Source organism: Elgaria multicarinata, chromosome 11 (genome assembly GCF_023053635.1).
Source record: "Elgaria multicarinata webbii isolate HBS135686 ecotype San Diego chromosome 11, rElgMul1.1.pri, whole genome shotgun sequence".
NCBI classification, from domain to species: domain Eukaryota; kingdom Metazoa; phylum Chordata; class Lepidosauria; order Squamata; family Anguidae; genus Elgaria; species Elgaria multicarinata.
Genome location: NC_086181.1, coordinates 11,254,402 through 11,269,053, shown reverse-complemented (window position 1 = coordinate 11,269,053; position 14,652 = coordinate 11,254,402). Strand labels below are relative to the sequence as shown.

General features: G+C 44.8%; 1 protein-coding gene across 2 annotated transcripts in view; it reads left to right on the top strand.

Annotated features, from left to right (window-relative positions):
* Nucleotides 1-14,652, top strand: part of SOCS7 (suppressor of cytokine signaling 7) — a 31,429-nt gene that overhangs the window by 12,513 nt on the left and 4,264 nt on the right. The window contains exons 3-9 of one of the 2 annotated variants that reach the window (XM_063137828.1): nucleotides 1,546-1,650; nucleotides 3,652-3,756; nucleotides 7,408-7,538; nucleotides 9,258-9,426; nucleotides 10,353-10,481; nucleotides 11,931-12,066; nucleotides 13,732-13,892. In XM_063137828.1, the coding sequence (XP_062993898.1) occupies nucleotides 1,546-1,650; nucleotides 3,652-3,756; nucleotides 7,408-7,538; nucleotides 9,258-9,426; nucleotides 10,353-10,481; nucleotides 11,931-12,066; nucleotides 13,732-13,852 (896 nt within the window). In that variant the 3' untranslated portion in view covers nucleotides 13,853-13,892. The remainder of the gene's footprint in view (nucleotides 1-1,545; nucleotides 1,651-3,651; nucleotides 3,757-7,407; nucleotides 7,539-9,257; nucleotides 9,427-10,352; nucleotides 10,482-11,930; nucleotides 12,067-13,731; nucleotides 13,893-14,652) is intronic. The other variant, XM_063137829.1, reaches the window with a different exon arrangement.

Genomic DNA, 14,652 nt, shown 5'->3' with positions numbered 1-14,652 from the left:
ATCGCAATAAAGAAGTATGGTATGTTATGGTAAACAACCTGATGGATCTCATTTGTGGATCTGCTCTGCTCCTTAAACCAGGGGTGCTGAGCCACAAGCAGTGAGGTCAAATCTTGCCCTCCAAGGGTCCTAATATGGCCATTTGAGATTCCCCAGATGACCACACCCCTTTCCCCAAACCACTGTTAGTTTGGTGGTTTTCCTGCTTTTGTGCAGCTTCTCTCCTTGTTCTAATGCATCCTTCCTCAACCTGGGGCGCTCCAGATGTGTTGGACTGCATCTCCCAGAATGCCCCAGCCAGGCTGGGGCATTCTGGGAGTTGTAGTCCAACACATCTGGAGCACCCCAGGTTGAGGAAGGCTGTTCTAATAGATTAAATACCACTCGTAAGGCTTAGTAATTGGCATTAAGACCTTTAAGCTAAAATACGTTTGTTTGTTTGTTTGTTTTATTTATTGTTTGTGACAGTTGGATACTGCTGAATATAATAAAATCCTTCAGCAGTTCACAATAAATAAATATTGCTGTTTGCGGGTGGTGAAATTGGACTGGAATGTGGCCCCCAAGAGCTTCTCTGAAATGGAATTCGGCCCTTGAGCTGAAAGAGATTCTGCACTCCTGCCTTAAGCAATGGGTTTGGAGAAAGGTTGTGGTTACTCAGAGGTGTGAGAGAGGCATTTTGCACATGCTCAGAGGCACTTTTCAGTATTACTGTACATAGTCGAATAATTCGCCTTCTTATTGAAAACACATTCTGGGGACTTAGCCCTGGCACAAATTAAGACCTTCTTCAGTTTAGTGCATGCGTGTCTGTTTCCATGCTCTTCTCTTTATCATTCAAAGTCTCACCACATCGGTATGTCTTGAAGTCTTCTAAATCCCAGAGGTCAGAAATGGGAACTGGGTGTAGTTACTCAGTGGTAATGAAAATGACACTCTACACATGTTTGTTTGTTTTTATTCTTTATTTATGCAGATATTTCTGTACTGCCTTTCAGCCCTAAAAAAAAAAAAGCCCCCCAAGGTGATTTGCAAAACAAAATACCATGAAAACAAACAATAACAGGATTAAAACATATATCACAATCTCACAATAGGAACCATTTAAAGCCAAATACAATTTTTAAAAATTCCACTGTTCACCTAAAAGTGCCAGGACCTTCCCTGTGGTTAGCACCAGCACCTTGAATTGGGCCTAGAAACCAATCAGAAACCAAAGCAGTGTAATATGGTCTCTGTGTAATATGGTCTTAGAAGCATATGCAAGAAAGTAATCTTGTGGCTGTGTTTTGCACCTGTTGTAGTTTCCAAACACACTCGAGGGCAGCTCCATATAGACCACATTGCGGTAAACTAATCAGGAGTTGGCCAAATCATCTATCACTGTGGCCCGATGTTTAGAAGAAACTACATCAGATGATTCCAGTCCTGAGCTCTTGGCATTAAAAATACCTGCTGTGGGTGGAATCCTATCCTGCATGAAGTCTCTGTGGTACTCTGCAATGTCTCTGGCTCTGATGTCTTAATTTCTCTTCACCCACCCAGGTGAGACTGTGTCACTGGTGGATGTGGATATCTCTCAGCGTGGCTTGACGTCTCCGCACCCCCCGACGCCACCACCTCCCCCGCGCCGAAGCCTCAGCCTTCTGGGTACTTCTTGCCTCCTTGCTTGCCTTTTGCAAAACCTCACATTTCTTCCGCCATCTTTCTGAAGGAATAGACCCTAAACATTTTTTCCCATCCACCACTTTGTGATAATAAAATAAATTTCTACCCCTGAATTCCGTGCCAATGCCAACTCAGAGCCAAATTTTACAGCCTGTAAAAATTATGCTGATTTGCATGTTTTGCATAATTCTTCTAGTACCTGTGGGGAAGGATAAGGAGTTATGCAGGAGACTGAGACCTCTTTCCCTTCACCCCTGGAATTCCTTCTCATACCCTTCCTTTGGCTTCTGAGATCCTACCTAGCAGTGCGCATGTCTCTTTTAAAAGAAAACTTATGTCACAGTCAGACGGTCTAGAAACGTACGTCTTAAAAAAGACAGAGGCTAGGATTGGAATGATAGCTGCATTTCTTTTAACCTGATCCTATGTATTCATACTTGGAAACAAGTCCATATCTGAGCATATGAAGCTGCCTGGGGCTGAGCATTTGTTTATCTAACCCAGTGTTGTTGCAACACTTAAAATATGCAGATCTGCCTTAAATTCAGCCCCCCTTTTTTGGATTCAAAGCAGTTGTATCTCTTTGAATGGGTTGATATCACATACAGCTGTGGTAGGTATCCTATCTTTCCTTTAAGAGTTTTTGCAGCTTGAAATACGTTTGATTTTTGCTGTCCTTTGGGATGAATAAGCATCCTGCACACCTTTAGGCTTCCTTGAATCTCTGTCTCTATGTCTAGGCAACAAGAGAGGGATGGCCATAACAAAGAAGATTTTCGAGCTGTCTTCCCCAACCTGGTACACTCTAGATGTGTTGGGCAACAATTTCCATCATGACCAAAAGTCATGCTTGCTGGGGAGGATAGGAATTGTTCCAACACACCTGCAGGGCACCTGGTTGCAGAAGACTGTTTTAGAGGTGTAGAGAAAACCTGTTGAATCAGGCAGATATTCAGAGTTTTACTAGGGTGGTACAAGAAATGTCAAACTCTCAGTGCTGTGTTTCTCCTCCCCTCTCCTCCTGCTTTGACTTCTTGGTTAAATAATGCATGAAGTCAGCACCCATGTTTATGTCACTGGCAGTTGGGAATGCACAGCATGATGACATCACACAAATGTTACAAAGAAAAGGATGGGGCAGAGACACAGTTTGGGTGGTAGCTTTGTACCTAATGTCTACTTATGCACTATGCATTTCAAGCTCAAAAAACCTTTTTCGGGGAAATACTGTGTAGTGGGCCTGCATGACACATTGACCCGGTTTGCATGAAACGACTGGCTATGGATTATTTAACCCATGTTTAGCCCTGGTGGATGTTGTGGTAGTTTTGATTGTGCAACCCCTGATCAGGCCTAACCAGGCTTGCGCGGTGTTATCCAAACACTGTCATTGTGGGTTGATTGAGGGTTAAACAACCCTCACTTAACTCACTACTTGCAGTAGGGCTTAACTGAGGGTTGTTTAACCCTTGAATAACTCATGATGTCCATGTGTGAACAACATGATGACCGGCAATCAGGGGTTGCACAATCAAAATGGCTGCCATACACGTTGTGCGAACTGGGCCTGTTATCTGCCAAGCTACATGCAAACAACCAACTGTGTATTCTGGCTTGGCAGGTGCTTGACAGCTTCCTCCTTTTTTTTACAGTCTCAGGCAAGTGGCAAAATCAGGATGTTTATTGAGCCCCTGATGGGCTGCCATGCATTCTGGTGGGCTGTATTCAGCTTGACAGGTTCCATATTGCATGCACCTGCTGTATGTCAAATATAGCTGTGTTAAAGAACTTTCAATTCTTCATGACTCACTTAAACACAAACTGATTTGTGTTGAGATCTATGCTTTCAAGGGATATGGATTCTTGTAACCCACACATTAACAAACTGAAATATGAACACGTACAACCTACGGTGAGCCTGTCTTTTTGCCCTGTTGACTTTTATACTTCGTGGACCTTTCAATTTTTTTGTTCTTCTTCTAGACGATATCAGTGGGACACTGCCTACATCTGTCTTAGTGGGTCCGATGGGGTCTTCGTCCCTCCAGTCTTTTCCTCTGCCTCCACCGCCTCCACCGCACGCCCCTGGTCAGTTTAGCTTTGATCCTCAAGGTTTCCAAAATTTCCATTGTAAAATTTCCCTGAGCTTCTTTAATTTAACAATTAGGATTTTGGGGCTCAAGGCGGTGTGCAAGAAATGGAACAGAGCTAAAACCAGTCCACAAAAACATCATGATAATGTATGCACACACAGCAGCTTCTTCTATGTTTCTTAGTCACGCTTGGCTGCCTATAAGTAGCATGTGTGCACTGGAAACTCCAGAGTGACTTGCACAGAATTTCTTTGTCTCTCTGTCCCCTCCATACCTCTTGCAAAACTCCTTGCAACTTTTGTCTGTCCTTTCACATACGAGATGATGGTTCTGATTGACTTCTATGAGATGCTTTTATGGAGCCACAGCTATTGAGTAGGGAACAAAATTTGGAGGATATTTTAAATTGCAAATTATTATAATGATTGTACATGCAGGAAAAACTTAGGCAGTTTTTTTTTAAAAAAAAGGTAGAGCTGTTCTTGTAGGCAGTGTTACTTCTTGATGCAGTAGATTTGAGTCATTGAGGGGAACGTGCCAGCACCGTTGGGGCAATGAATGTCTGGAGTGGAGGGCTGTACCCCTTGCCACCATCTTAGCTGTTTCTCTGCAGCTTTTTATGTTCTCCCATCAAAGTGAGTGATGACACCTTGATGCTTCTATTGGGCAGTCAATCCAACTTGCCGTAGCAATGGGTGGCATAAGTGGTATCTCGTTTAAAATCAGTGGGCAATTTTATTAGGAATTGGAAATCTACCTTTCCTCTTAGTGGTCTCTAAATGCACAACGTTTCTCACTGCCTCCAGAATATAGAAAAGCTTGGGATCAAATGGGCTTCCGTGGAAGTTTTGCGTATGTTAGAATCTAGAGTTCATCCCAAAGTAGCCTTTTTTTGGTTTTGTTGCCCCAAGTGGCCAACTCAGAAAATGCAAAATCAAGATGCTCCCTCTTCTGGAATATTAACTCTTTTATTCCGGGATTAATTTGGATTGTTCTTTTCAAATTAACAGGAACTTAATTTCATGTAGTGAACTCCCCTCTCAGGAATCTATATTCACTGACGCAAAGGGAGAGTAAAAGAGATTGAGTAAATATGCCATATAGGCATGAGCAGGTGTGTATACCTGTTATTATCCACTTGGAATTCTGGAGAGACAGTAGATTAGAATTAAAATTGAAATAACTTTCTAGAATTGAATCTTGTGTGAAGATGGCCTGGGTAGCAGCTTCCCAATGTCAAAGTTGTTTTCCTTGTGATGCTTACCAGAGCATCTTCCAGATGTGGTTTTACGACTTGATCTTTAGGCTAGTGGGTGGATATATAACCTGTGGCAGCTCCAGATTTTTGAAGACCTTTGGGCAAAACGCCCTCAATGTCCCCCTCCCTCAGTGAGTCTAAGTCACCTCCCAGCACCATTGTCACTAGCCGCTATTGCTCCTTATTTTTCTCCTCATTGCTACCGCTTGCTTAACAAGTGGAGAGCCAGTGAGCAAACCTCCTTTGGAACCCTCCTGACCACTACTATTGTTGGGGCCAATGTGAGAGGCAGGTGAACAAGCGGGTTGCAGTGCTGAAGAGGAGAAGCAACTCCAGGGTACTCACGTCAGCAAGTCCCTGCTAGAGTGTGAGCCTTCCATTTATACCCCTGACACCAGCCCTAGATGTAATGGTTCATTTTAGTAATTAAATGCTCCTTCTCTAAAGAGATAACGTCCACTGACTTGTTTTGCAAATGCCCAGTTTCGACCAATTGAATTAATGCTCAGAGTCAAGTTGAGCAGAAATGATGTGCCTACGTCAAGAGCCATTCCATCTTAGGCGGATGGAACAGTGGGTCATTTTGGTCTTTCTGCTGTGAGTCGGAGTGTCCAAGTGCTGGCTGCTGGGTCCTTCCTTCTTCTCTTCTCCCTGCCCTGCTCACCTTGGTAGCCGCTTCCCTGCTCGCCCTCCCTTTCACACATAATTCAGCATCATTCCCACCCACCCCACCATCCTTTTGCGATCTGATGATCATGCCTTTCCTTTGGTGTATGGGTTAGGAGGTTTGATTCTGTAGTTGCTTATGGAACGCTCTGCCCAGGGAATTCTACCTGGAAACATCTTTTGCCGGCAGGTGAAAAACCCGTTATTATTTTTGTACAACAGTTCCTGACTACTAAATAGAGATACAGATACAATATTTTTGCTGATTTTTAGCTGATTTCAATGTTGTATTTAAGGTTTCAGTTACTGCGTGGTAACCTAAAATAGTTACTTTGTGATTTGTGTATGTTACTTTGAGCATAGTTTTCTATAGAAAAAGAGACCAGTACAGTTCATGACAGTGGCAATAAGCATTTGCCTAATGCTTTTCCATAGAACTCAGCGTTCTCCATTGCTGTGCCCCTATTTCTCTCCCCTTCCTTTAACCTTCATTTCTGATGATCTAGAACAGGGATGGGCAACTTCAGGTGGTTTGGGGGCAGTTTCCAGTCCTTGGACCCCTGGGGGCTATATGTCTGCTGCCACACTGCCTGCAACAGCCAAACAAATTGGTGGTTTGTCACTGAAATTCAGCAGCAAACTGCTACAGAGATGCAAAAGGGCCACATTTGGTTTGAAAGCAATCTAAATTTGGCACTTTTAAGTCTTTGTAGCAGTTTACTACACTGCTGAATTGGAGCAATGGACGGGTGGCAGAGGGGTGGTGGTGGTGGCTGCACTCAAGGCCGTGGAGGCCGCATATGGCCTCCAGGTTGCGTGTTGTTCACCCTGAGCTAGAGGAAAGCAAGAGGAGAGGTGAACACAGAATCGTTATCGTAGTACAAAGTAGTAATGGGAGGGAAAGGGGTGGGGCCAGTACAAGTAGTGATGCGGTTCATAGGAGGCTAGAGTATATTAGTGTCTTGAACGGTTTCTGATCATGAGCTGCTTGTACTCTAGAGGTGGGCAAAAGGTATATCTGAAGGTAGCCATTTTTCCTCCAAAATTTAGCTGCCGAAAAGGAGAACGCTTGTGTTGGGAGGGAGTGGTATAGGCTTGTGTATGAAAGGGTTTGTGTGCAAACTTCAGTTCTGGTACTAAAAACAGATTCCTAGGCTGAGCATGTGCTCAGAGGCACCCTTGTTCTTCAATTTTATGTCTGCCTTTCTGAGCCACTTTTTAAAAATTATTGTTTTGTACCTGGCGGATGTTGGGATTCTAGTGGAGATCAAAGTAGATCCTGCAAGCCTAAAGAGAGCCGGTGTAGTGGTTAGAGTGTTGGACTGGTAGTCGGGAGATCCGGGTTCTAGTCCCCACTCGGCCATGGAAACTCACTGGCTGACTTTGGGCCAGTCACAGACTCTCAGCCCCAGCCTACCTCACACAGTGGCTATTGTGAGGATAAATTGTAGAGGAGAGGGTTTATGTGCACCCCCTTGTGTTTCTTAGGGGGGGAAAGGCAGGATAAAAAGTCTGCTGAGCTCTGCTCTGCTGTAGACTACATTCCAGGGCCTATGCTTCTAGTAATTTCTCTCTCTGGGGTGGGATTCATTTACCCTATAGCTCAGTAAAAAAAGGAACATGTCCCCTGTGGACAGCTGCTAACAAGCTCCTTGATTTTTATTACTCATAGTGTCAGTTTGGTGACTATTTGCTTGTCTTATCTTTCCCCTTTCTTTGCAGATGCATTTCCCCGGATCATCCCAATCAGAGCACCAGAAGCAGTACACAGCCAGCCTGCACAGCACCTTCAGTGCCCCCTCTACCGGCCTGACTCAAGTAGTTTTGCAGCTAGCTTGCGGGAGCTAGAAAAAGTAAGTTTTTGAAAACATATATAATAAACTTCAGTGGAGGTGCTTCTGGTGGTTCCTTTCTGATGATTGTAAATACAGCATTGCAAAAGGCAGAGAGGGTGAAGTGACTGGATTACAGGAGATTGCACTGTATGCACTGTATTGTTGTCACTATATTGTAGGAAAATTGGAAGTGGCCACACATGCATGACCCTCTTTTTGTCCAAACCGCAGTGTCTGTTTAGGAAGGAGTGTGGGGGGAGAATTTCTCAGAGGGCTGCCTCAACCAGCCTTGGCTAGTCAGAAAAAGCTGTTCTGAAAATGGAGGGTTGTCTTCTTGAAAGGTCAAAAAGGCCTGTGTGTGTGCGTGTGTGTGTGTGTGTAAGGGGCCCTGGCTGTAGCTTTGTCTTCTGCGAAGAAAATGACCGAGATATAGCAGGGTTTGAGATGGCTATTGCAGGTGTGTCTTTGCTCAACTTGTATCCAAAGGAGAGGGACATTTGTCTACCTCCAAGTTAGATTGCTGCAATGCACTCTACATGGGGCTGCCTTTGAAGATGGTTCAGAAGCTGCAGCTTGTGCAAAATGCAGCGGCCAGATTGATAATTGGAACCAGAAGATTCGAACGTATAAGACAGACTCTGGCCCACTTGCATTGGCTGCCTGTACGTTTCCGAGCCCGATTCAGGGTGCTGGTTTTAACCTATAAAGCATTACACAGCTTGGGACCTGACAGAATGCTTTTCCTGACATGAACTTACCCATATACTACGGTCCTCCTCCAGAAGCTCAGAGGATAGCAACAAGGGAGAGGGCCTTTTCAATGGTGGCCCCCCCAATTATGGAACGATCTCCCCAACGAGGCTTACCTGGTGCTAACATTGTTATCTTTTTTGGTGCCAGGTCAAGACTTTTCTCCTAGGCGTTTAACAGCATATGTTGAGTTTTTAACTGACCCAGAATAGATGGATAGTTTATATAATCTGCTTTTATGCTTTTTATGGTTTTAAATTTTGTATATTTTTAATGTTCTGTGTTTTAAACTTTGTAAACCACCCAGAGAGCTTCGGCTATGGGGCGGTATATAAATAATAATAATAATAATAATAATAATAATAATAATAATACACTAATCCCCTGTGAGCATGGAATTGGTTATTAAAATATGGACCCTTTTATAGGATGCTGCCTGCCTGATTTAGAGAAGGACTGTAGCTCAATGGCAGAGCACATGGTTTGCATGCAGAAGGTCCCAGGTTCAATCTCTGGGTAGGGTAAGGGAAGAATCCTGTCTAAAATCATGGATTCCAGCTGCCAGTCAGCACTGACAATACTGGGCTAGACAGACGGATGGTCTGACTCAATATAAGGCAGCTTCCTGCATTCCTTGCATTATGCCTGAATGATTTAATTTGTCTTTGTTCAACATAGATTGGTGCCAAATCTTTCTCCATGCAAATCCATAGGGTTATGGGTTGGAACCAGAACATCAAACCAAATGCCTAAAAAATGCACTGCTGAATCTGACCAATTAGACCAACTTTCTGTGTATTCTGTTAGCAAACAATATCCTATGGCAATATATTCCACTATGTGAAGGCTTTCAGAAGCCTCTTTTGAACATTTTGCTTATCAGTTTCTAGTTAAAACTTTTCAATCAAGCCTCTCTCTCTCTCTCTCTCTCTCTCTCTCTCTCTCTCTCTCTCTCTCTCTCTCTCTCTCTCTTTCTCTCTCTCTCAGTGTGGTTGGTACTGGGGACCTATGAACTGGGAAGATGCCGAAATGAAGCTGAAAGGGAAACCTGACGGGTCCTTCCTAGTTCGTGATAGTTCTGATCCCCGGTATATCCTGAGCCTCAGCTTTCGATCGCAGGGTATTACCCATCACACTAGAATGGAGCACTACAGAGGTGAGCCTGATGGGCCAGGGCAGGCCAAGCATACAAAGCTAGGACAGCTCCTTACTCATCTTGCAGAGAGTTAGAGAAGGACAGATTTATCCAGGGTTACTTAGTGAATCCATGATGGAGGTGGATCGTGAACCTAGGTCTCCCAGTGGCAGTATTTTATCCACTGGTCTGTGCTAGTTAGAGAAGGAAGGATTTATCCAGGGTTACTTAGTGAATCCATGATGGAGGTGGATCGTGAACCTAGGTCTCCCAGTGGCAGTATTTTATCCACTAGTCTGTGCTAGTTAGAGAAGGAAGGATTTATCCAGGGTTACTTAGTGAATCCATGATGGAGGTGGATCGTGAACCTAGGTCTCCCAGTGGCAGTATTTTATCCACTGGTCTGTGCTAGTTAGAGAAGGAAGGATTTATCCAGGGTTACTTAGTGAATCCATGATGGAGGTGGATCGTGAACCTAGGTCTCCCAGTGGCAGTATTTTATCCACTGGTCTGTGCTAGTTAGAGAAGGAAGGATTTATCCAGGGTTACTTAGTGAATCCATGATGGAGGTGGATCGTGAACCTAGGTCTCCCAGTGGCAGTATTTTATCCACTGGTCTGTGCTAGTTAGAGAAGGAAGGATTTATCCAGGGTTACTTAGTGAATCCATGATGGAGGTGGATCGTGAACCTAGGTCTCCCAGTGGCAGTATTTTATCCACTGGTCTGTGCTAGTTAGAGAAGGAAGGATTTATCCAGGGTTACTTAGTGAATCCATGATGGAGGTGGATCGTGAACCTAGGTCTCCCAGTGGCAGTATTTTATCCACTGGTCTGTGCTAGTTGCCATTTTTTGGGTATGTCCATGTGTAGCCAGCCTCTACAAAAGCATGCTGTTCCACCCAGTTCCTTCCTCCTTTCTGACGTGGCATCTCTTTTGCTTGGCTCAGGAACCTTCAGTCTTTGGTGCCACCCCAAGTTTGAGGACCGCTGCCAGTCCGTGGTGGAATTCATCAAGCGTGCCATCATGCACTCCAAAAATGGGAAGTTCCTTTACTTCTTGCGATCCAGGGTCCCAGGTATGTGTTGTGTAGCATTTAGATAATCTTTTATTGTGGCTTTCATTACGTAATCATGCTCAATAGCATCTAATTGTTTTCAGTTTCTGTTGACAAAGAACATCCACACGGATAAGATTAACGTCAGAATTATGCAACGGGTGTTGGCCTGAATGTTCCTGACTGTTCTCATTTCTTCTGGAATAATGTGAGCTAGAAACTTGTTCTCTTAATTTAAGAGGGAACAATATTCGAAATCTGAAAGCCCGTAGCTTTTGTGCTTCCTCTTTGTTGCAGGGGTCAATTCAAGCAATGGGAGAGTAGGAATAAGCTTTCAGAGTACTGTGCTTCAGATTCATCTGGTGATGTGGATATGGCACTTTCCACAGGCAGTAATCCAGACCTAGGATTTCCTGAGGTTGCTTTGTCATTCACCTGTCTGGACTTTTGTTGGCAGTTTTCAACTGGCTTCCTGGTTGGAGTGCATCAGGAGAATGGGGCTCCCAGCTCTCTTCCATTTGCTTCAGTGTCCCCACTTAAGTGGACAGACTTATGATGCATTAATCTCCCTTACACTGAGTCAGACCACTGGTCTGTTTAGCTCAATATTATCAGCTCTGATTGGTCTTGGGGTGTGCGGGGCAGTGGAATGAGATCCTTAACAGAATGCCAGAGAATCAACCCGGTATCTTCTCCACTGTTTTCTTCCACTGAGTTATAACCCCTCTCAAAATGCACTGTGAATATATGATGCTGTTTTATACTGTATCATTGGACTTTCCACCCAGGGGTGGGGAACAAGTGGCCCTCCAGGTGTTGTTACACCACAACTTCCATCATCCCTGACTATTGGCTATGCTGGGCTGGGGGTGATGGGTGTTGGAGTCCAACAACATCTGGACGGCCACAAGTTTCCCACCCCTATTCCACCTGTGTTCTCTGACTGGCACAAGTCTTTTTTCCACTCTGCTTCTTCAAACGATTTAAATTGAGGGTGCTTAATCTATGACCTTCTGCATGGAAAACTCATGTGCTTCCAGTGAATTGTGACTACTTCTCCAAACCCTTTTATAAAGGCTTGGCCTCACCAGTAGGCAAGACTATGCAATTTGAAAACGCTGCACTTCCAAAATGGAAGTTGGGACTTTCTGCTAGGAAGCTGCAACATATTGGGGAGGGAGATTTATTGGCAGAGTGCCCAGGGAATCCGTTTCTCTTCATCAGCTACTTGGCTGTGCACAGGAATCTAGCCTGTGCTGGACTGTACCCCAAATGCTCTGAACTCTAACGTGAAGCACATTACACTCCTAACCCAGGGGTGTATGCGGTCAGGTCTGCACCAGAAGCCAATACAAGGAGGAGAAAGCAGTGCTTCCAGCATTCATTCTACTCCATGCTCCTGACAAAAAGAGTTCTCATTTGCTCCTGTTGTATCTCCCTCCAAGCTAACCAGCCCCTTACAACTTGCAGGTCTCCCTCCAACCCCTGTCCAGCTCCTTTATCCAGTCTCTCGGTTCAGCAATGTTAAATCGCTACAGCACCTCTGCCGCTTCCGGATAAGGCAGCTGGTCCGCATTGATCACATTCCAGAACTACCACTCCCCAAGTAGGTTTTGTGCTTTTGCTTTCCCTCAATGTGATTTTAAGGAATGTTCTGGTTAAAGGAATTTCTGCTGCTGCTTCAACGTCATTCCCTCTAATCATGAAATGAGGTGGTCAGATGGCGATCACTTTGGGAAAAGGGGCCATCCAGCCCAAAAATAAAGGAATCCTAGGAATGTGGAATTATGTGTAAAATAGAAAATTAAAAAAAAAAACCTCTCCAAGACACAAAGACCAAGGAATGTTGGGGGTATGAGTTGGAGGTTGGGGAGGGAATGGAAGGAGAGAATTGTCATCTTTGTGCTCCTAAACATCAATGGGAAACTTGTAGGCCTTCAGATATTTTGGCCTAAAACTCCCATATTCCTTTCCCCTCCCTTCATGATCCTTCATCATTGGCTTTGCTAGCTAAGGCAGATGGGAGTTCTAGATCAAAGTCTCATGAGGGCCAGGTGGGTGGGGCTGCAGCTCACATCATTCCTAGCCAGGTGGCTGGGAATGCTGGAGCTTGTGGAGGACATCAAGTTGGGGCAGCTGGCTTATGGTATCCTAGAGGTGAGGGTGTATGACCATAAGATTAAACTCCCCTTCCCAGGCCATACAGGGAGGTTTCAGGAGGGAGGGAAGTAGGTGTGACAACATGGCACATTGCTTGCTCAGGTGACAGGATGAGGTATGAATTAAGCCATTGCAGATTGAATGCCATCAATGACAATCTTCATAAGCTCCTCAGAAAACACTTTTCTTTCCAGTGGTGTTCGAAAGCTGCGCCCGGTGTAGTAGAGTATTTGAGTCGAGAGCATGCATGTGCCATCTGAACCGTGTGCAATCACGTTCCAGGCAAAGTGCCCCACATCAAATGGCACTGGGGGAAAAGGAATCTTTTTACATGCACTAATGTGTGTGCAGTTTGCACTTTGGGATAATGGGCTATCGCCTGAAGCAAACTGCTTGCTTAAGGGAAAACATCTGGGGATTCCACAACTGAGTGAGCACTGTGCATTTTATTGTGCTGTAAACTGTCTGGAAAGGCCTTAGGCTAGAACTCTTTCCTGTGAGCTCTCTCTTCCCACCCACCCCACTCCAGGATTGCTTGAACTGCTATGGTGCCAACAGAATGTTTGCATATGTATAATTTTGGAGGGGTGTGATGGTTGTGTGGAATATTGACGACACTGCTTGCTGCGAGGGAAGGAGAAAATGAGTTTGGCAGCAGGGTGGGAGGAGGAATCAACTCAGGTACTGGGGGCAGTAGAAAACATGAAGTCTTTTCTGGAAGAGGGAGCTAAGCAGTCGGAGGGGAGGGGTCCTGTTGGAGAGAAGGGATTCAAAGCGTAAAGGAGGGCTGAATTCACGTGTGCATTTTGGAAGCCTTCAAACTCTTCAGAACTAGAGTCTGCAATGGGGTTCTGCTTTCTAAATCTTTTTCTGTTTCCATCACCCTCCTTGAAAAATAAAACATATGGATGATGAAACCCACTATGAACCTCCCCTCTTAAAATCAGTGCTGTATTTGCAGTAATAACCCCCATTTTTGACTGCAGGTCTGTAGCATTTATTTTTGAGAGAAAGTTTAGGATCTGGCCATTTGTTTGAAATGGATTTTGATGCCATTTCGTCATGCTTCCAACATCTTCAGGATGTTCCCTTTGGCTTTCTGTTCATCCAGGCCTCTGATCTCTTACATCCGCAAGTTCTACTACTACGACCCCCAGGAGGAGGTGTATCTCTCCTTGAAGGAGGCCCAGCTTGTTTCCAAACAGAAGCAAGAGGCAGAGTCTTCAACGTAGTGAGGGCCCCCCCACCCCTGCCATGCTGCTGTCATCAACGGTAATGTACACATTATTGTATACAAGAGCTGGTCGGGAATGGTGGAAATCGTAGTCCAACATCTGGAAGGCCACTTGTTCCTCACCTCTGATGTAGCAGATGCCTCTCAATTGTTTCTTGTGTGCTGACATGTGCTGTGGTGGTTCTAGTTTTTGATGCCCTTCCTCACATCTCTAGAAGAGAACTGTTCTGCATGGTCAGCCCTCCTCAGGCAGCTGACTTTTGGCTACCATGAAAGAAAGGGCAGCAAACAGAATGCTATTGCTAGGAGGAAGAGGAATCGTAAACTACGTTTTGACCACAGTTTGAATTGGACGGCATGGCAAGCAGGTGGTTAAACAGAAGTACCGTATTTCTTCGATTCTAAGACGCCATCGATTCTAAGACGCACCCCATTTTTAGAGATGTTTATTTGGGAAAAAAGGGCATCTTAGAATCAAAGAAATACTTCCCTCACCGCCCAGCCAACCTCCTCCCCCCCTCCGCGCTTTCTTCTAATGGTTGTGTCCTTTTCTTTTTTCCCTCTGTGAGAGAAGAAACTGCCGTTTGCGCGGGAAGAAGGGGGGGCGTTGAAACAAAGAGTAAACTTAACTCTCCAGTCCCGCTCTTTACTTCTCTGTGCACCAGGGGACAACGACACGTGAGAAGTCCCATGGAAATCAATGGGACTTACGAATAAATTTGACTAACAAAAAAACAGGCACTTACCCAACCAGCTCCTCCTCGCTTGCATGGCTTGAGGCTGCTGCAGGAGCTTCCT